This window comes from Bufo bufo, chromosome 7 (assembly GCF_905171765.1).
Source record: "Bufo bufo chromosome 7, aBufBuf1.1, whole genome shotgun sequence".
NCBI classification, from domain to species: Eukaryota; Metazoa; Chordata; class Amphibia; order Anura; family Bufonidae; genus Bufo; species Bufo bufo.
This window is the reverse complement of record NC_053395.1, coordinates 18,763,509-18,783,210: the sequence shown is the minus strand read 5'-3', so window position 1 is coordinate 18,783,210 and position 19,702 is coordinate 18,763,509. Positions and strand designations below refer to the sequence as shown.

Below are 19,702 nucleotides of genomic sequence, written 5' to 3'. Positions count from 1 at the left end.
CTCCATCTATCCGCCCCCTTATAGAAAGCTGCATGACCGGTGACGTCCCCGGACTGGAGGGGCGTGGCTTAGCGCTATGTCAGCCAGCCTTGTTACCGCCCCTTCTTCAACTCTGCATAATTACTTAGCGCTAAGCCACGCCCCTCCAGTCCGGTGACGTCACCGGCAGCCTAAGTAATTATGCAGAGTTGAAGAAGGGGCGGTAACAAGGCTGGCCGACATAGCGCTAAGCCACGCCCCTCCAGTCCGGTGACGTCACCGGCAGCCTATGTCGGCCAGCCTTGTTACTGCCCCTTCTTCAACTCTGCATAATTACTTAGGCTGCCGGTGACGTCACCGGGCTCCCTGAGCAGCCGGAAGAAGAGGCTGCGATCGCCTGCAAGGGACCCGGTACGTCACCGGGTCTAAGAAAACAAACACTTCCGGCTAATAATTTCATATATGAAAAGTGGGCTTCACAAATATCTGTCAAGGGTAGGACATGCATGTATGTAATATGTATGTCACTATAGTACTATTGCAACCATGTCCCCAATCCCGGACAACCCCTTTAAGAGAGGGTGGGGTGATTCCCTCTATATGAGCTTGCAGCACCATACCTTAACTACTTGCTAGTGAGCCACCACAACCTACCACTATTAGAAACTTGCAGAACTTTTCTTTATACGGAAGAAACTGCCACCTACTGACTGCTGCACTGGAGGGGAGATCACTGGGAAATCGGGGGCGGGGCGATCACTGGGACCCCCGGCCTCTGTCAGAACAGGGGAACGTCGAGCACAGAAGCAAGGGGCCTATCAGAGCATCTAGTACTGGGGGATCACAATAGAACAGGGTTAATCAGGAGATTCAAGTCAGGGGATCTAGTATAGAGGATCTAGTAAACATATGTGTCAGGGGATCTGGGAACATACAGAACAGACCAAAAGTTTGGAGACACCTTCTCATTCAAAGAGTTTTCTTTATTTTCATGACTATGAAGGCATCAAAACTATGAATTAACACATGTGGAATTATATACATAACAAACAAGTGTGAAACAACTGAAAATATGTCATATTCTAGGTTCTTCAAAGTAGCCACCTTTTGCTTTGATTACTGCTTTGCACACTCTTGGCATTCTCTTGATGAGCTTCAAGAGGTAGTCCCCTGAAATGGTCTTCCAACAGTCTTGAAGGAGTTCCCAGAGATGCTTAGCACTTGTTGGCCCTTTTGCCTTCACGATGCGGTCCAGCTCACCCCAAACCATCTCGATTGGGTTCAGGTCCGGTGACTGTGGAGGCCAGGTGATCTGGCGCAGCACCCCATCACTCTCCTTCATGGTCAAATAGCCCTTACTTTCAACGTTTTCCCAATTTTTCGGCTGACTGACTGACCTTCATTTCTTAAAGTAATGATGGCCACTCGTTTTTCTTTACTTAGCTGCTTTTTTCTTGCCATAATACAAATTCTAACAGTCTATTCAGTAGGACTATCAGCTGTGTATCCACCTGACTTCTCCTCAACGCAACTGATGGTCCCAACCCCATTTAGAAGGCAAGAAATCCCACTTATTAAACCTGACCGGGCACACCTGTGAAGTGAAAACCATTTCAGGGGACTACCTCTTGAAGCTCATCAAGAGAATGCCAAGAGTGTGCAAAGCAGTATACAAAGCAAAAGGTGGCTACTTTGAAGAACCTAGAATATGACATATTTTCAGTTGTTTCACACTTGTTTGTTATGTATATAATTCCACATGTGTTAATTCATAGTTTTGATGCCTTCATAGTCATGAAAATAAAGAAAACTCTTTGAATAAGGTGTGTCCAAACTTTTGGTCTGTACTGTATATGTCAGGGGATCTAGTATCAGGGATCTTGGAAGGACTGTCAGGGGATCTAATGTTGAACATTTTGGAAGAATTCTAGATTAATGCAGATTAGATCAGGTGAGTGGATCAGATATCCTTGTGTCAAGGGATCCACGAAGGATAGTGATGTAGAACCAGGGATCTTGGAAGGACTATGTCAGGAGATCTAGTATGGGGGATCTTAGGATAGATCGTGTCAGGGGATCTAGTATCGAGGAGGCACTGAGCCCCTGGACTGACGGGTGCTCTGCCTCGGCCGCACTGCTCCCAGTCTCGGGGGCTCCCCAGTCCGGCAGTCACAGGGGTCCCCACGGTCGGCCTTTGTGTGTCAGTGTGCACTCCCAGCCCTCAGGCTGCCGTCCCCTCTGCACAAGGCCCAACCGCTCCCTGAGCTCCTCTGCCTTATATACTCGGGTCGCTCCATTATCAGCGGTCCAGGGGGAGAGGAATAGCCCACATGTCCACACACAGGAGTTGACCCTAGTACCCGGAAGTGCTCGGGTCAGTAAAGCCAAGTGACTGACTGTCCCCCCCGGCCGGCTTCTACCGCTCCCCGGTCAACTCACCGCGATGCTTTTCAGACTTACCGAGGTCGTTGGGCCAGTCACGTGTCCCGGTGAAACGGCAGATCGGCCCCCTCACTCCTCCCCTCTTGTACGTCACGTGACGACACCATCCAGGACGACGAGAAAAAACAACAACAACCGCTGACAGCCGCACGCTGCCCCACGTGACACCGCCCAGCCAATGAATGCCCCGAGTGGCGCTTTGTTCTCTGACGGGAACTTGCGGCCAGTGAGTTGTCTTCCCGCCTTTTCCTATTGGTGGAGCCCGGAGAGTGGAGGAAGCCGTGGATTGGCTCTCGGCGCCCACGTGACTGCCGCCGTGTGACGAGTGTGTAGGCTGGTCGTCGTCGTTGCTGCTGCGTAGGGTACGAGCACGGCGGGCGGGGGGTGTTTCCTGTTCTCCCGGCATCCTCTGCGCGGTCAGTATTCCTTCCTCTCCCCACATCCTCCTCCTTCTCCCCGCTCTGCCTGTGTCGGTAAGATGGCGGCGACTGTGAGTCTGCGACAAGGAGACCTGGTGTGGTGAGTGCTGCTGCGGGCGGTGGCGGGGGGCGCCCCGGGCTCACTCTCCTCCTATGGCAGGCAGGGCCGGCGGGCTGAGCGCTCTGCAGGGTCCTGTGACAGAGCAGGGGGGTCTGGGGGCTGTGTCAGGTGCTGGTCCTCCTCAGCTTCAGCCATAGAGGACCTAGTATGGAGACGAAGCATCCAGAGGGGTCGTGGAGGTTAGCTCGGATCCCAGGAGGGTCCTCCGAAGATCCAGTGTCTTAGGATCCTCCGAAGATCCAGTGTCTTAGGATCCTCCTGAAGATCCAGTGTCTTAGGATCCTCCTGAAGATCTAGTGTCTTGGGATCCTCCTGAAGATCTAGTGTCTTGGGATCCTCCTGAAGATCTAGTGTCTTGGGATCCTCCTGAAGATCTAGTGTCTTGGGATCCTCCTGAAGATCTAGTGTCTTGGGATCCTCCTGAAGATCTAGTGTCTTGGGATCCTCCTGAAGATCTAGTGTCTTGGGATCCTCCTGAAGATCTAGTGTCTTGGGATCCTCCTGAAGATCTCAGGATGATTCTCTGAAGATCTAGTTTTGGGGATCTGAGAAGGTTTGTTTTGAGATCTAGTGTTGGGGAAATAAAAGGGATTGTTTCAGGGTCTAGTGTAGGGGATCTAAAAAAGATCGTTTCCAGATCCAGTGTCAGACCTGAGTAGGTTTGTGTTGAGATCTAGCGTCAGAGATCTGAGAGAAATCACTTTGAAATCTAGAATTGTCTATGTGAGAAGGATCATTTCGAGATCTAGTATCGTGGAACCAGGAAAAATTGTGTCAGAGGATCTGGTGCTGGGAATTGGGTCAGGGGATCTAGTATAAGGGAAGAGGTCTATCACAGGATCTAGTTTGGAGGCTCAAAAGAAAATTGTCTTAAGGAATCAAGAGAATCCAATATCCGGAATCGCGTCTGGGGCTGTAGTGTTATTGGATTCAGTATCGGGAATCAGATGAGATTTTCTTTTTTTTTTTTTCAAAATTAGGAAAGGATCCCATCAGAGGATCTAGCAATAGAAATCCAGGAGAGATTCTGTCCAGGAATCTAGTATTGGGGGCTGGTGATGGACTGTGTTGATCTCAGTGGATCTGGCGTCAGGACAGGACTCTGTCCCAAGGATCTGTTGAGATTTAGCGCCTGTGACCCTCGCCCTGATGAGGGTTGTTGTAAATCCCCTCGATCTGATCCTCTCTGATGTGAATCTCACATTTTTCTATTTCTTCTCTTTAGGGGGAAACTAGGTCGGTATCCGCCGTGGCCTGGAAAGGTGAGTGTAACGTATGGGATCCCATGAAGGGTTAAATTGGTGAGCGTTGGGGGAGGTGTGTATATTACACGTGTGGGCGGGTCCTAGTAAGCGCTGTCAGCTGAGGTCGGCCAATCGCTTTAGAGGTTTTCGTCATGTGCCCCGCCCCTTCACAATCTGTAGGATCCGGGGGTCCTGTGTACCGTCCAGCTATAAGGTGCCGGGATCTGCCTCCCCAAATTCCTTTCTTCTCGTCCGCAGATCGTCAATGCGCCCAAAGATTTAAAGAAGCCGCGCGGCAAGAAATGCTTGTTCGTGAAATTTTTTGGAACTGAAGATCAGTAAGTACGAGCGCGAGACGCAAGGTTCCTCCTGATTGGCTGTGAATGATCACATGATGTAGTGAGGGGAGTCATTATACTGCCGTTAAAGTCGTACATGTGTTTTTCAATGCTTGATGGGGGTTGTAGTTCTGTAATCTGAGTCTGCACCAGATGAGCTTGTTTCAGTTTTCTGCTTGCTGTCAGTGAACAGAAACATCCTAGGTGCCAGAGGCTGCTGACACTGAAACAGAGCACATGGTAGTGTTTAGTGCACAAAAGGTAGAATTGTAACAAACCCTCTGCTGTGAAAGGTAAAAGGTATCTATGGGGTGTTAACAGTTTTGCAGGCTTCAGGAGAGAAATCTCTCCACATCCCCTGCTTATTCAGTGTCTGCACAGAGCCTTGTTCTGACCCCAAATAACCTCCACCTGCATTATAATGTGTGTACGAGGGTGTGACTGACAGCAAGCCTGCATATTGTGTCCTGTAAGAACCTGCAGAATAGTGAGTGCAGCTCTGGAGTATAAGGGCCCTTTCACACTTGTGTTGTCCGGATCCGGCGTGTACTCCATTTGCCGGAGGTGCCCGCCGGATCCGGAAAAACGCAAGTGAACTGAAAGCATTTGAAGTCTTCAAAATGCGTTTAGTGTTACTCTGGCAGCCAGGACGCTATTAAAGTCCTGGTTGCCATAGTAGTAGTGGGGAGCGGGGGAGCGGTATACTTACAGTCCGTGCGGCTCCCCGGGTGCTCCAGAATGACGTCAGAGCGCCCCATGCGCATGGATCACATGATCCATGTGATCACGTCATCCATGCGCGTGGAGCGCCCGGGGAGCCGCACGGACGGTAAGTATACTGCTCCCCCGCTCCCCACTACACTTTACTATGGCTGCCAGGACTTTAGCGTCTTGGCAGCCATGGTAACCATTCAGAAAAAGCTAAACGTCGGATCCGGCGATGCGCCGAAACGACGTTTAGCTTAAGGCCGGATCCGGATTAATGCCTTTCAATGGGCATTAATTCCGGATCCGGCCTTGCGGTAAGTGTTCAGGATTTTTGACCGGAGCAAAATGCGCAGCATGCTGAGGTATTTTCTCCGGCCAAAAAACGTTCCGTTCCGGAACTGAAGACATCCTGATGCATCCTGAACGGATTTCTCTCCATTCAGAATGCATTGGGATAATCCTGATCAGGATTCTTCCGGCATAGAGCCCCGACGACGGAACTCAGTGCCGGGAGAAAAGAACAACGCAGGTGTGAAAGAGCCCTTAATACAGGATGTAACTCAGGATCAGTACAGGATAAGTAATGTATGTACACAGTGACTCCACCAGCAGAATAGTGAGTGCAGCTATGGAGTATAATACAGGATAAGTAATGTATGTACACAGTGACTCCACCAGCAGAATAGTGAGTGCAGCTCTGGAGTATAATACAGGATATAACTCAGGATCAGTACAGGATAAGTAATGTATGTACACAGTGACTGCACCAGCAGAATAGTGATTGCAGCTCTGGAGTATAATACAGGATGTAACTCAGGATCAGTAATGTAATGTACACAGTGACTGCACCAGCAGAATAGTGAGTGCAGCTCTGGAGTATAAGACAGGGTGTCACTCAGGATCAGTAATGTATGTACACAGTGCTTCTTAGGGTGCGTTCACATCAAATTTGCCGCCCGTTTAAGGGACACGTTGAAGAAAAAAAAAGTGTAGCACATAGTCCTGTGAAAAAAACCTACATGTGAACATACTTTATACCGTGCAGCCCTGTAGTGAGCGGTACCGCTGTGCAGCATCTGAGGCATTCGTTAGCATACACAGGGAAAAATGTGATGTGAAGCCAGTTTTCTATAGATTCCGTGTGTAACATGATGTATGTCGGTGACTTGCGGTATAATTGCGCGGTCCGTGTCCGCACACTGTTCTCATCCTGCCTTATTCTCAGCGCCTGGATCAAGATGGAGCAGCTGAAGCCGTATCATGCCCACAAGGAGGAGATGATTAAAGCGAATAAAGGCAAGCGCTTCCAGCAAGCAGTGGACGCAGTGGATGAGTTCCTGAAGAAAGTGAAGGCAAGGCAGGAAAAGCAGGAACAGGTGGGTGGTGAATGATGTGCGACGTGTCCGGCAGCTTTGTGCTGGATTAATGTCGTGGCGTCACGTGCAGCCCCTCGGGTCGTTCCCGGCTTGTGAGGGCGATATTGGGTTCTAATGGCCTCCTGGTTCTGCCGTGTGTTTCTGCACTCTGCTCCCCGCTGCTGCCCGGTACCTACTGCCTATAGACCTGAGGGATGGCATTTTACCCTCCTAGCAGTCACACTAAAATTGGAAAAACCCTCCCAAAAATGTCTTTATTTTTTATTTTTTAACCCCTTTAAGGATTTAGGACCTACCAGTACGCCCTGTTTGCCGAGTCCCTAAGGACCCATGACGTACCGGTACGTCCTAACTTTAAAACTACATTGTGGCGGGGGTTAATCGGAACAGGATGTCCGCTGAAATCATTCAGTGGGCATCCTGTCACAACGTCGGGGGGGTCATGACACCCCCCCTCGATTCGGCGATCGCAGCAAACCGCAGGTCAATTCAGACTTGCGGTTTGCGGCTTTTACCTGTGCTTGCGGCGGTGCCATCGGGTCCCCATGCGGCTGTAGGGGGACCCCAATGGCATGGAAGGCAGCGCGATTCCTTCCTGTGACGAGATCGCCTGGATCTCACAGGCCGGAAGCTGTACGAGTAATACACACAGTATTACTCATACAGCCAATGCATTCCAATACAGAAGTATTGGAAGGCATTGTAAAGGGGATTAGACCCCCAAAGTTCAAGTCCCAAAATGGGACAAAAAATAAAGTGAAAAAATAGTTTTCCCCCCAAAAAATTAAAAGTTCCAAGTAAAAATAAACAAAAACTTCATTTTCCCCAAATAAAGTAAAAAAAAAAAAAATTGGTAAAAAATAGGGGGCGGCGGGGGGGGGTATACATATTAGGTATCGCCGTGTCTGTATCAACCGGCTCTATAAACATATCACATGACCTAACCCCTCAGATGAACACCGTAAAAAATAAAAACTGTGCTAAATAAACCATTTTGTTGGTAACCTTACATCACAAAAAGTACAACAGCAAGCGATCAAAAAGGCGTTTGCCCACCAAAATAGTACCAATCTAACCGTCACCTCATCCCGCAAAAAATGAGCCCCTACCTGAGACAATCGCCCAAAAACTGAAAAAAATATGGCTCTCAGAATATGGAGACACTAAAACATGTTTGTTTGTTTTTTTGTTTAAAAAAGTATATTATTGTGTAAAACTTACATAAAAATAAAAAAGTATACATATTAGGTATCGCAGCGTCCGTAATAACTTGCTCTATAAAAATATCACATGACCTAACCCCTCAGGTGAATACCGTAAAAAATAAAAACGGTGTAAAAAAAAATGCCATTTTTTTGTCACCTTACATCACAAAAAGTGTAATAGCAAGCGATCAAAAAGTCTCACACACCCCAAAATAGTGCCAATAAAACAGTCATCTCATCCCGCAAAAATAATATCCTACCCAAGGTAATCGCCCAAAAACTGAAAAAATTATGGCTCTCAGGCTATGGAAACACTAAAACATGATTTATTTATTTTGCTTCAAAAATGAAATCATTGTGTAAAACTTACATAAATAAAAAACAAAGTATACATATTAGGTATCGCAGCGTCCGTGACAACCTGCTCTATAAAAATACCACATGATCTAACCTGTCAGATGAATGTTGTAAATAACAAAAAATAAAAACTGTGCCAAAACAGCTATTTCTTGTTACCTTGCCTCACAAAAAGTGTAATATAGAGCAACCAAAAATCATATGTACCCTAAACTAGTACCAACAATACTGCCACCCTATCCCGTAGTTTCTAAAATGGGGTCACTTTTTTGGAGTTTCTACTCTAGGGGTGCATCAGGGGGGCTTCAAATGGGACATGGTGTAAAAAAAAACAGTCCAGCAAAACCTGCCTTCCAAAAACCGTATGGCGTTCCTTTCCTTCTGCGCCCTGCTGTGTGCCCGTACAGCTGTATACGACCACATATGGGGTGTTTCTGTAAACTACAGAATCAGGGCCATAAATAATGAGTTTGGTTTGGCTGTTAACCCTTTGTAACTGGAAAAAAATTATTAAAATGGAAAATCTGCCAAAAAAGTGAAATTTTGAAATGGTCTCTCTATTTTCCATAAATTCTTGTGGAACACCCAAAGGGTTAACGACGTTTGTAAAATCAGTTTTGAAAACCTTAAGGGGTGTAGTTTATAGAATGGGGTCATTTTTGGGTGGTTTCTATTATGTAAGCCTCGCAAAGTGACTTCAGACCTGAACTGGTCCCTAAAAATTGGGTTTTTGAAAATTTCTGAAAATTAAAATTATTATTATTATTTTTTATTAAAGCGCCATTCATTCCATTGCGCTGTACATATGATGAGCGGTGCACATACATAATACAGACAATTGCACTAATCATAAACAAGACAAGTTACAAACTGGTACAGAAGGAGAGAGGGCCCTGTCCTTTAGGGCTTACAATCTACATGGTATGGGTGAAGGACACAGTAGGTGCGAGTTAAGTTGGTCATGGCGGTATAGAGGCAGCGGGGTCACTGGTTGTAGGCTTGTCTAAAGAGGTGGGTTTTCAGGTTTCTTTTGAAGGATTCCACTGTCGGTGAGAGTCTGATATGTTGGGGCAGCGAGTTCCAGAGTATGGGGGATGCACGGGAGAAATCTTGGAGGCGGTTGTGGGAAGAGGCGATAAGAGGAGAGGAGAGAAGGGGGTCTTGTGAGGATCGGAGAGTGCGTGTGGGGGTGTATCTGGAAAGTAGCTCAGAGATGTAGGGAGGGGACAGGTTGTGGATGCCTTGTATGTATTTGTTAGTACTTTGAAGTATGACCGACCCCCACCCATCATTGGTGGCAGCTGAGAGTTCCGATCGGAGTCCCAGCATTGCTTATAGCACAGACCTTTCACTTACCAGTAGGAGGAGCGCCCGGCCGGTCACAGACATCGCAGGTAAGTATAATTCTTCTAAAATTGCTAAGTAACCATGGCAGCCAAGACTGCAATAGCGTCTTGGCTGCCATGGTGACCGATCGGAGCCCCAGCGATTAAACTGGGACTCCGATCGGAACTCTCCGCTGCCACCAATGATGGGGGGTCGGTCATTTTAATTAGGGGGGGGGAGGGGAGGCCGCATTAAATACAGGGGAGGGAGGGAGGGGGGCTGCACTGGCCACCAATGAGTTAAATACGAGGGAGGGAGGGGGGGCCGCACTGGCCACCAATGAGTTAAATACAGGGGGGGAGGGGGGGCGCACTGGCCACCAATGAGTTAAATACAGGGAGGGGGGGGTCTGCCCCCTCCTGCCTGGCAGCACCTGATCTCTTACAGGGGGCTATGATACGCACAATTAACCCCTCAGGTGCGGCAAAGTGAAAAATCAGATCTGAAAAACAGTTATGCAGACGGATCCGTTCTAAACGGATACCATCGTTTGCATTATAGGAGCGGATCCGTCTGTGCAGACATCAGACGGATCCGCTCCGAACGCAAGTGTGAAAGTAGCCTAAGCCTTGTAACATCCCCAAAAAATATCATTCCCAAAATGATCCAAACATGAAGTAGACATATGGGGAATGTAAAGTAATAACTATTTTTGGAGGTATTACTATGTATTTTATAGAAGTAGAGAAATTGAAACTTGGAAATTTGCAATTTTTTAAAAAGAAAATTGGTAAATTTGGTATTTTTCTATAAATAAAAATAATTTTTTTTTACTTTATTTTACCAGTGTCATGAAGTACAATATGTGATTAAAAAAAACAGTCTCAGAATGGCCTGGATAAGTCAAAGCGTTTTAAAGGGTTTCTACCACCACATTTTGACCTAATTAGCGGTCAGACTCTAGTGTCTGCTCTACCTAACCATGCTATTGTAATACCTTTCTCTGCAGCGGTTACCCTAAAAAATAAACTTTTATTGCTATGCAAATGAGCCTCTAGGTGCTATGGGGGCGTCTTTTCAGCCCCTAGAGGCTCGGCTACTCGCCATGTCTGCCGCCCAGCTCGTCCCTCCAGCCCGCCCATCTCCTCTAGATTGACAGCCTCCATCGTGGCCGAATTCTCGCGCCTGCGCCGTGTGCGTCTGTATTCGGCGCAGGCGCAGTGACTTAAGTCCTTAAAGGGTTTCTGTCACCCCACAAAACTCTTTTTTTTTTTGGATAGTTAGATTCCTTATAGGGCGATATAGGAGAATATAATGCTCTTACTTACTTTCATGCGGCCGATTCTTTAGAAAACAAAGTTTTATAATATGTAAATGAGGGCTCTACCAGCAAGTAGGGCGTCTACTTGCTGGTAGCTGCTGCAGAAATCCGCCCCCTCGCCGTGTTGATTGACAGGGCCAGCCGTGATCTCCTCCTCCGGCCGGCCCTGTCAGTATTTCAAAAATCGCGCGCCTGTGTTCATTCGGCGCAGGCGCTCTGAGATGAGGAGGCTCGTCTCCTCAGAACTCCCTCAGTGCGCCAATGACGTCTTCTCTTTCGGTGATGTCATCGGCGCAGGCGCACTGAGGGAGTGCTGAGGAGACGAGCCTCCTCATCTCAGAGCGCCTGCGCCGAATGACCAGAGGCGCGCGATTTTTGAATTACTGACAGGGCCGGCCGGAGGAGGAGATCACGGCTGGCCCTGTCAATCAACACGGCGAGGGGGCGGTTTTCTGCTGCGGCTACCAGCAAGTAGACGCCCTACTTGCTGGTAGAGCCCTGATTTACATATTATAAAACTTCGTTTTCTAAAGAATCGGCCGCATGAAAGTAAGTAAGAGCATTATATTCTGCTATATCGCGCTATGAGGAATCTAACTATCCAAAAAAAAAAAATGAGTTTTGTGGGGTGACAGAAACCCTTTAAGGTGAAATATGGCGGGGTCCTTAAGGGGTTAAATTGTAGATTTTTAATGTGTGTCTGCAGTAAATCTTGTTGGCTCACAACTCGGGGGACTCTATTGCATTTTTAACCCCCTAGTGATATTATTAATTTTAGCCTGAAGGACCAATTGTGTTCCAGCAGTCATAACTTTTTGTTAAATTTTTTTTTTAATTTTTATCTTCTGAATCCTTTTTTTATTTTGCAGGATTAGTCTTAGGTTTTTTTTTAGGAACCATTTTGGGGTGTGTATATATAGTGTATTAAATAATTTTTATGGGGAAAGATTTAAAAAAAATTATTTTGTGGAATTTTATTTACGACATTCACTGTGCGATAAAAAAACATAACTTTATTATGTGGGTCCATAAAATGGTGATAATGCCACATTTCTATATATTTGCTCAGCAAGGTGGCCACCTCCGTAATCATGTACAGGAAATAGAATAAAATATCCCAATCCCTTGTATGGCTCGCCCAGCTGTATACGAGGATGGGCTCAAGCTACTCCGTGCACCCTGGCCCCCGCCTCTCCTTCACTTAGGGTCCATTCACACGTCCGTAAGTGTTCTGCGGATCCGCAAATGGCGATGCAGACAGCACATTCCCCGGGCCCCATTGAAAATGAATGGATCTGCACCCGTTCCGCAAAATTGCGGAACAGATGCGGACCCATTTTGCAGACATGTGAATGGACCCCTACAGGGCCAGATTTCTGCATAGCCATTTTGCCTGATCCTGTCAATCGGTGAGGAGGGAGGGGCTTGAGGAAGCAGGAGGAGCAAGGGTGCACAGAGGGACTTGGGCCTGCCACTAGTGCACTTAAAGGGGTTGTCTCATCACAGACAATGGGGGCATATCACTAGGATACGCCCCCATTGTCTTATAGGTGCGGGTCCCACCACTGGGACCTGAAAGTGTTGGAGGGCGCACTGTACATGCGCAGCCGCTCTCCATTCATTTTCTATGGGGCTGCCAAAAATAGCCGAGCACCGTCTCGGCTATTTCCGTCGGGCCCATAGAAGTGAATGGGAGCGGTGGCCGGTCATGCATATGGTGCGCTCCCATTCACCTCTATGGGGAGCGCGCTTGGTGGTGGTCGGACCGGAGTCCTCCAGGCTCCACATTGCGGGGCTCCGTTCCCGATATAGGTGCAGGTTCCAGCGGTGGGACCCGCACCAATAAGACAATGGGGGCATATCCTGGCGATATGCCCTCATTGTCTGAGATGGGAATACCCCTTTAACTGCTCATCTGCATACATGTTATATGCCATTTTTCTCCAGAATCAAGTGAAAAGTCTCTTTGCGTTCAGCTGAGCGAGCCCTTGTAGACTGCCTTTAATCCGCGCATTGCTTTGCCGGTGACCAGCGCAGGCGATCACATCCTGGATTCTGCACGTACTGATACATATGTAAGATCAGCTCACGTGAAGTCGCTTTGTGTTTTCACAGAACTCTGGTGACGACAAAGGCAAGAAAGCAGAAGGTAAATCTAAGAAGAAGGCTGGAGAAAAGAAGAGGAAGTCCTCAGAGTCCAAGCCACCTACCAAGAAATCCCGCGACCAGAGCCCACGTAAACGTGGACGGCCACCCAAGGAAGAAAAGGTAACGCACACAAATCAGCAGGGAGACCCCCCCCGAGAGCTGCTTGGGTTTCTGTAGAGCCTTAAGGGGCTTTCTCAGAATGACATCCGATCCAGGAATAGCGTAGTGCGTATGAGAGTGACGTGCAATGGCCCTTGGACATACCGTAATCTTTTGTTGATTATGTATATTCTAGAATTTTTTTTGTTGTTGTTTAAGAAAAAAAAAATGTGTGCAAACATTGCTGCACCAATATTTCTGACTTTTTAGTCTCTCCGCCATAATTCTGGTCCAAGGGAATGTTAAAGGGGTATTCCCATCATAATGATCACTGTTAAATCTGTTAATGATTTGACAGTGATCATTTTTGTAAATATATTTGATTAACAAATTCCCACCGTTTAGGAATAAATTCATCCCCACTTACCTCATTGTTGTCATTCGGTCTCCCCTGGTTACGGCCACCGCTCTTCTGCGCAAGTGCGGCCACCGGGATTCCAGAGTAGACTCCTTCTTTTCTCCCGGCCTGGCCGCTCGCTGTCCTGAGCGTGCACGCCCCGCGCATGTGCGATGGTGACTTCTTTCTGGCCAGAATAATACAGAGCCGAGAACGCGCACGCCGGCTCTGTACTATACTGGCCAGGAATAAGTCACCATGGCGCGTGCGCATTCAGTCCAGCGCGCGGCGCGGCCGGGAGAAGACTTCCATCAAGATGAAGCCCGCCCCCAGCCAGAATCCAGGATGTGAACGGCGCGCTGGCAGCAGGTAAGTATGAAAAGGCGAAGTGGGATAACCCCTTTAAATTCCTCCTCTGTGTTCCAGTTCAGTTTTCAAGATCTCTGTCAGACCTAAAACGTTTTCACATCTGGCGCTCAGTACTTCAGCGCCTCTTCTTCTTTTTTTTTTTTGCATTCTGAAACCTGTACAAGCCTCATACTTCTGACAGCAGAGGGTTTTTTGCAGTTGTATGCGCTCCAGACAATCCTCTGTGATCAGGACTCTTCACTCCCGACTGATACATTGTAACAAACGACGAGGAAGAGAGGCTGAAAGAAGATTGTCTAGCCTGGATACAACTGTGACAAACCCTCTTCTGTGAGATGTATTAGGTTAGGATGCCTTTTGCATAAAGCCAGAACCTCATCGTCCGTCCTGTGAGGAGTAGTAGTGCTGGGAGAGTGGTTAGGATCAGTGTTGGCTTTGCTCTAACCCTCTTCATCCTGGTTATTCAGGACACCACGTCCCCCCAGCCTAGCTCACTGAAGAAACTGGCAATGAAGACTGTGTCTCGGTTCAGCTGGCCCCCACCCACGAGCGAGGTAAGAATAGATCAGCGGCGCGTCAGCTTCTGGTGCAGGGGTGAAACGCTCGTCTGGCTGCTGTAACTCTTGTGTTACCCACTGCAGCTACGGTAGCACCCAGAGTAGCACCCACGTTACCGTGGTAACTGTACTTCTCCTCTCTCTTGCTATGGGCGACCGGTGTCCGGATGTAGTCTCTCATCCAAAATGTTTCATGGATACAGCAGAGGGACTGATCTCGGGTTGTACGTTAATGAGGCGAAGTCATTGTAGAACAGACGTTTTGCAACTTGTTAAAGGGGTTGTCCGAGATTTTCATATTGATGGCCTAACCTCATCAGTATCTGATCGGAGGGGATCCGACTTCCGGTCCCCCCCGCGGTCAGCTGTTTGGAGATGCCGAGAACCAAACCACTGCCGATGGGTCCTCAATATTAAAACAACCAGGCAACCTCTTTAATAGAGTTCATGGAACAACCCGTCAGCATTTCCAAGATCTCTGCCTGCTGCCAGTGAATGGGGATGATCTTTGTTACATCCAGAGGCTGAAAACGTTAACTAACTTGACAGTCGCATCCCAGCTGGGAGCTTATTGCAATTTTTGCTCCGTCTAGACAGCCCTCTGTGAGGTAAACGGCCTGGATACGTTTTACCTGCACTGATACATTGTAGCGAACTGTCAGGACATGGAAGAGATTTGTGCTGTGATGTGTTCAGCTCAGGATTGAGGAGACTGGATCCAGTTGTAGTGTAGTATCGGGTCAGGGCAGATTTTCCTCCTCTTGGTTTCCTACTCGCTGACTGCAAGCAGAGATGGTGAGGAACTGGAACACAGAGTATATTAGACAGCTGGAGAGCTTTCACCGACATGCGGGCTCTGGGATGCCTTATGTTGGCTCTGCAGGGTATGCAGCTGTCGGAGGAGGCCAAGCCGGTTTATTATAGTCCCTGCCTTCCTGATTGCTGTGTACACGGCCGAACATGCCGGTGTCGTCAGTGGGGAGAGGGGCAACCGCTGCTATCTAGAGATCCTAAGGTCGGGCCGGATCTAGATGCAGCGCTGTGTCCTGTCACCGGGGCTAAGATGTCAGCCTTTGTTTCCGGCAAAAAATATAATGCTCCCACAGTTATTTTATAATGACTTATGGGGGATCGGTCTTTACTTAAAACTTCTCAAGCTGCAGCCCTGGTGACCGAAAACTATACACCCCATCTATAGAAATGACCAGAAGACACAAATAGGTCGCACTGGGTGCTATTCAGAAATAATAGATTTTTTACTGATTTGTTTTTTCCCTCATCACCCCCAAAATCTCACCAATCTAAAAATACAGCCCTATGTGTAACAAAGAAAAGAGGAGAAATAGCCTGGACAGGTTAATTATAATGCAAATTAATCATTTTGGTTCAGTAGAATTTGCTAAAAATCGATTTTTAAAATATGCTAATTACCTTGCTACCAGCAAGTAGGGCGGCTACTTGCTGGTAGCAGCCGCATCCTCCGATGGTAATGACGCCCCCTCGGCATGCTGATTGACAGGGCCAGGGAAGGGAATCCTTCTCTGCTGGCGCTGTTAGAATTTGAAATCTCGCGCCTGCGCCGTACCTGTCTTCAATCGGCGCAGGCGCACTGAGAGTTGACCGCTCCATCCTCAATGCGCCTGCGTCGATGACGTCATCAAGTACACCCGGAAGAGATTTATTATTAATAATCGTTGGTGGTATAGTGTTAATAACTGTCATTTTTATAAAATTATTTATTCCCATTTCGTTGGTGGTTTTTGTGGCAGCATGCTTATTATGTACATACTTACCTGATTCGAGCATCCAGCGACGTCACCAGACTCTCCGCCTCCTTCCAGCGATGCCGGCGTCTTCTCTTCCGGGTGTACTTGATGACGTCATCGACGCAGGCGCATTGAGGATGGAGCGGTCGCCTCTCAGTGCGCCTGCGCCGATTGAAGACAGGTACGGCGCAGGCGCGAGATTTCAAATTCTAACAGCGCCAGCAGAGAAGGATTCCCTTCCCTGGCCCTGTCAATCAGCATGCCGAGGGGGCGTCATTACCATCGGAGGATGCGGCTGCTACCAGCAAGTAGCCGCCCTACTTGCTGGTAGCAAGGTAATTAGCATATTTTAAAAATCGATTTTTAGCAAATTCTACTGAACCAAAATGATTAATTTGCTTATGTATCATGAGATCGCACTATAGGGAATATTAGTAAAGAAAAAAAAAAAAAACGGTTTAATGGGGTGACAGAAACCCTTTAAAGGGAATGTATCATAAGAAAATGGGAATTTGATATCAATCCGATGAACTCCCAGCAGCCCTGCTGATCAGCTGTTCATAGAGCCCCAGTGCTCCAGTGACTGCACCATGGGGCTGAGCTGCAGTACCAGTCACAGCCACTATACAGTGTATGGCGCTGTACTTTTTCAAACAGCTGATCGGTAGGGCTAGGCCTAATAAAAGGCACCACTTTTTCGTCTGCACAGATCACTTCACTGCAGTTATCTGCTTATCATTACCAGCTAGATTAGTATGACATCTATCACCTATATGTAGATAGCAAGATTCCCCGTTATTCCCATTTTTTTTTTTTTTTTTTCTGCATTGGTCGTACACAGCAGCAAATATGAAGCGTGGTAAAGACTGCAGCAAAGGACTCGTCCACTTTAGGCAACCCCTTACCATAAACCTCCTCCTCACCGCGCCATTACAGGGCCTCCATTGAAGTGACTGGAAGCGGCTTTATTGTTGGCTGTTTGCTGGGGCTCATATGGGGGGTGCGTGCTGTAGCAGGGTTTATGGTAAGATGTTTAAAGTGGACGGGCGTAGATAATTGCTGAAAGGGAGAAGCCCGTTGCACCAGTGAATTCTGGGTAACTTGAGGTGACCATGCTGCAACCTGATGCTGAATATGTCGGGTGTCCGGGACCAGATCCCCCCCCACGATCATGTTTAGGAAATAGAATTTAAAAAAAAATCTGCACTCACAAAATAAAGCCGTGTGAGACTATCTGGCAGAAAGCATTTTCAGGGACTCCTTCCCTGTTAAAGGGGTTGTATATTGTCACCCAGTAATCCCCACTCTTTGTGCATTACAACTTTGCCGCTCGCGTACAGTTTTGATATTGCGCCTCTTCCTCTATCCCACGGCGCATTTCATGACGTTTCATGCGCTCCGTTGCGGTGAGGGTTGATGGCAGCAGTGGCTTGCAGGCAAGGATAGCCCCAAAGGTCTGTCGCTCTCTGGTGTGGTGGACTACCACTCCCAGCATGACCTGCAGACCAGTGGTAAAGCCTTGACTCTCCTGCAGAGGGAAGCCTCTCAGTTTCTCTCTCTGTTCGGTTGCAGCGTACCACGGACGACCCTCACTTCCACCACTTCCTGCTCAGCCAGACCGAGAAGGTAGGCCACGCCTGGCACACAAGAGCAAGACCGGAGGCCACGTCTGGTCCTCTATTGCTTTTAGCATCAAACGGTTCTTCTCATAGTGCGGGGAGGACAATGTGTCACGGTTTACAGCGGGAGATGAAGCGCCTTTGTTTAATCTGGAGCTTCATTGTGTACTCCAGTCACATCCAAAACGGCATCTGCATTCGCGTTGCAAAGTGTCACATCCTATCGCTGCCCCCTACTGGCTGATTATACAGAGCATGCTCTTCTGCTGTGCTTTGTGAAGATGTAGTGTTTCCACCAGTGCTTTGTGATGAGATAACTGTGAATGCAGCTCTGGATGTAACTAGAGTACAAGGCGTGAGGAGGATAGAAACTGTTAAAGCCTGTTTTGTTTTTTTTTTTTGTTTTTTCTGCATTGTTCGTACACAGCAGCAAAGGACTCGGCCACTTTAGGCAACCCCTTACCATAAACCTCCTCCTCACCGCGCCATTGCGGAGCCTCCATTGAAGAGACTGGAAGCGGCTTCATTGATGACTGTTTGCTGGGGCTCATAGGAGGGGTGTGCTGTAGCAGGGTTTATGGTAAGAGGTTGTCTAAAATGGATGGGCGTAGATAATTGCTGAAAGGGAAAAGCCCGTTGCACCAGTGAATTCTGGGAAATGCTTGAACGTGAGGTGACAATGCCGCAACCCGATGCTCAATATGTTGGGTGTCAGGGACCTTGGATCAGATGTTTGTCCCAGGATCTACATGTGTCAGGCACCTAACATACATCCGGAAGGTCAGGGAAGGGAGACTGACTGCAGGATCTGACTACACACAGTTTGTAGTCTGTATCCATGGAGACACATAGATCTACATGGGGTCGGTATACACAAAACGGCAGAAGATCTAGAATCAAGACTGTTTGGATGATTAATGGGTGCAGACAGATATCATGGGAAAATCCTCTTCTTTTTACTCTCCCTGCAGGAGGACACAGCGGGTGACAGCTGGCTGCTACACGGGCACAGGACACTTGGCACAGAGATGGTGTTGAAAAAGGTACAAGATGTAGGCTGCCTGCTCCGTTCAGTCTTCGGCATGGCTCCCACTGCGGTTATCACTCAGCTTTCCCAGACTTCTGAGCAGTAAATCTCTCCAGTAATGATGTGTAAGGTCCTGGGGTTTAAAGGGAATCTGTCACCTGGATAATCGATATTAAAGCAAACGTATGTCCCCACAGCACGTCAGACCAGTGATGGCCAGTTCGCAGTGTTCGCTGACGAGCACATGCGATCTGCCATCTTTATTCCCAAGCCCGGCGATGCACAGGTAAGTCCTGACCTGTGCCTGCGCCGAGAGACGCTCTGAAACGCATGCGGTCACCGGGAGCAGGCAGTTTCCAGAACAGCCCGATGAAGGCCCCGCCTGCTCCCGGTGACCGCATGTGTTTCAGAGCGGCGCAGGCACAGGTCAGGACTTACCTCTGCATCGCCGGGCTTGGGAATAAAGATGGCAGATCGCATGTGTTCATCGGTGAACACTGCGAACTGGCCATCACTGGTCTGAAGTGCTGTGGGGACATACGTTTGCTTTAATATCGATTATCCAGGTGACAGATTCCCTTTAACTCGTCTAACTTGCCTTTGTGATTCTGGGAAGGATCGGTGACGCCTGCGGTGGGCGACCTGATAGTGCTGAATAGACATGGGGATGAGGATGGTTTAGTTTGAAGAGTTCCTGATGTCTCCAAAAATACCTAAAGTGTCCTAGTGACATGTCGTCATATATTTTGGTTGGTGAGGATCCAGGTGCAGAGAACCCACCGATCACTGAAACCAATAGACACTCGGCTGATCCGTGGAAAGGTAGCGGCCAAAAATAAAACGAAAATGGAAAAGCTAAACTTGAAATGCAGATACTATTTTGA

At 48.0% G+C, this 19,702-nt stretch overlaps 2 protein-coding genes across 5 annotated transcripts in view; one reads left to right on the top strand and one right to left on the bottom strand.

The window, feature by feature from the left end:
* UBN1 (ubinuclein 1) overlaps nucleotides 1-2,584 on the bottom strand; it is a 32,903-nt gene extending 30,319 nt beyond the window's left edge. For both annotated transcript variants that reach the window (XM_040439919.1, XM_040439920.1), the window contains exon 1: nucleotides 2,440-2,584. The gene's annotated coding sequence lies outside the window, so the exon portion shown is untranslated. The remainder of the gene's footprint in view (nucleotides 1-2,439) is intronic.
* A 54-nt stretch (nucleotides 2,585-2,638) lies between these two features.
* Nucleotides 2,639-19,702, top strand: part of GLYR1 (glyoxylate reductase 1 homolog) — a 31,707-nt gene continuing 14,643 nt past the window's right edge. For 2 of the 3 annotated variants that reach the window (XM_040439921.1, XM_040439922.1), the window contains exons 1-7: nucleotides 2,639-2,940; nucleotides 4,187-4,223; nucleotides 4,464-4,543; nucleotides 6,477-6,627; nucleotides 12,952-13,104; nucleotides 14,317-14,403; nucleotides 18,763-18,834. In XM_040439921.1, coding sequence (XP_040295855.1) covers nucleotides 2,900-2,940; nucleotides 4,187-4,223; nucleotides 4,464-4,543; nucleotides 6,477-6,627; nucleotides 12,952-13,104; nucleotides 14,317-14,403; nucleotides 18,763-18,834 — 621 coding nt within the window. In that variant the 5' untranslated portion in view covers nucleotides 2,639-2,899. The remainder of the gene's footprint in view (nucleotides 2,941-4,186; nucleotides 4,224-4,463; nucleotides 4,544-6,476; nucleotides 6,628-12,951; nucleotides 13,105-14,316; nucleotides 14,404-18,762; nucleotides 18,835-19,702) is intronic. The other variant, XM_040439923.1, reaches the window with a different exon arrangement.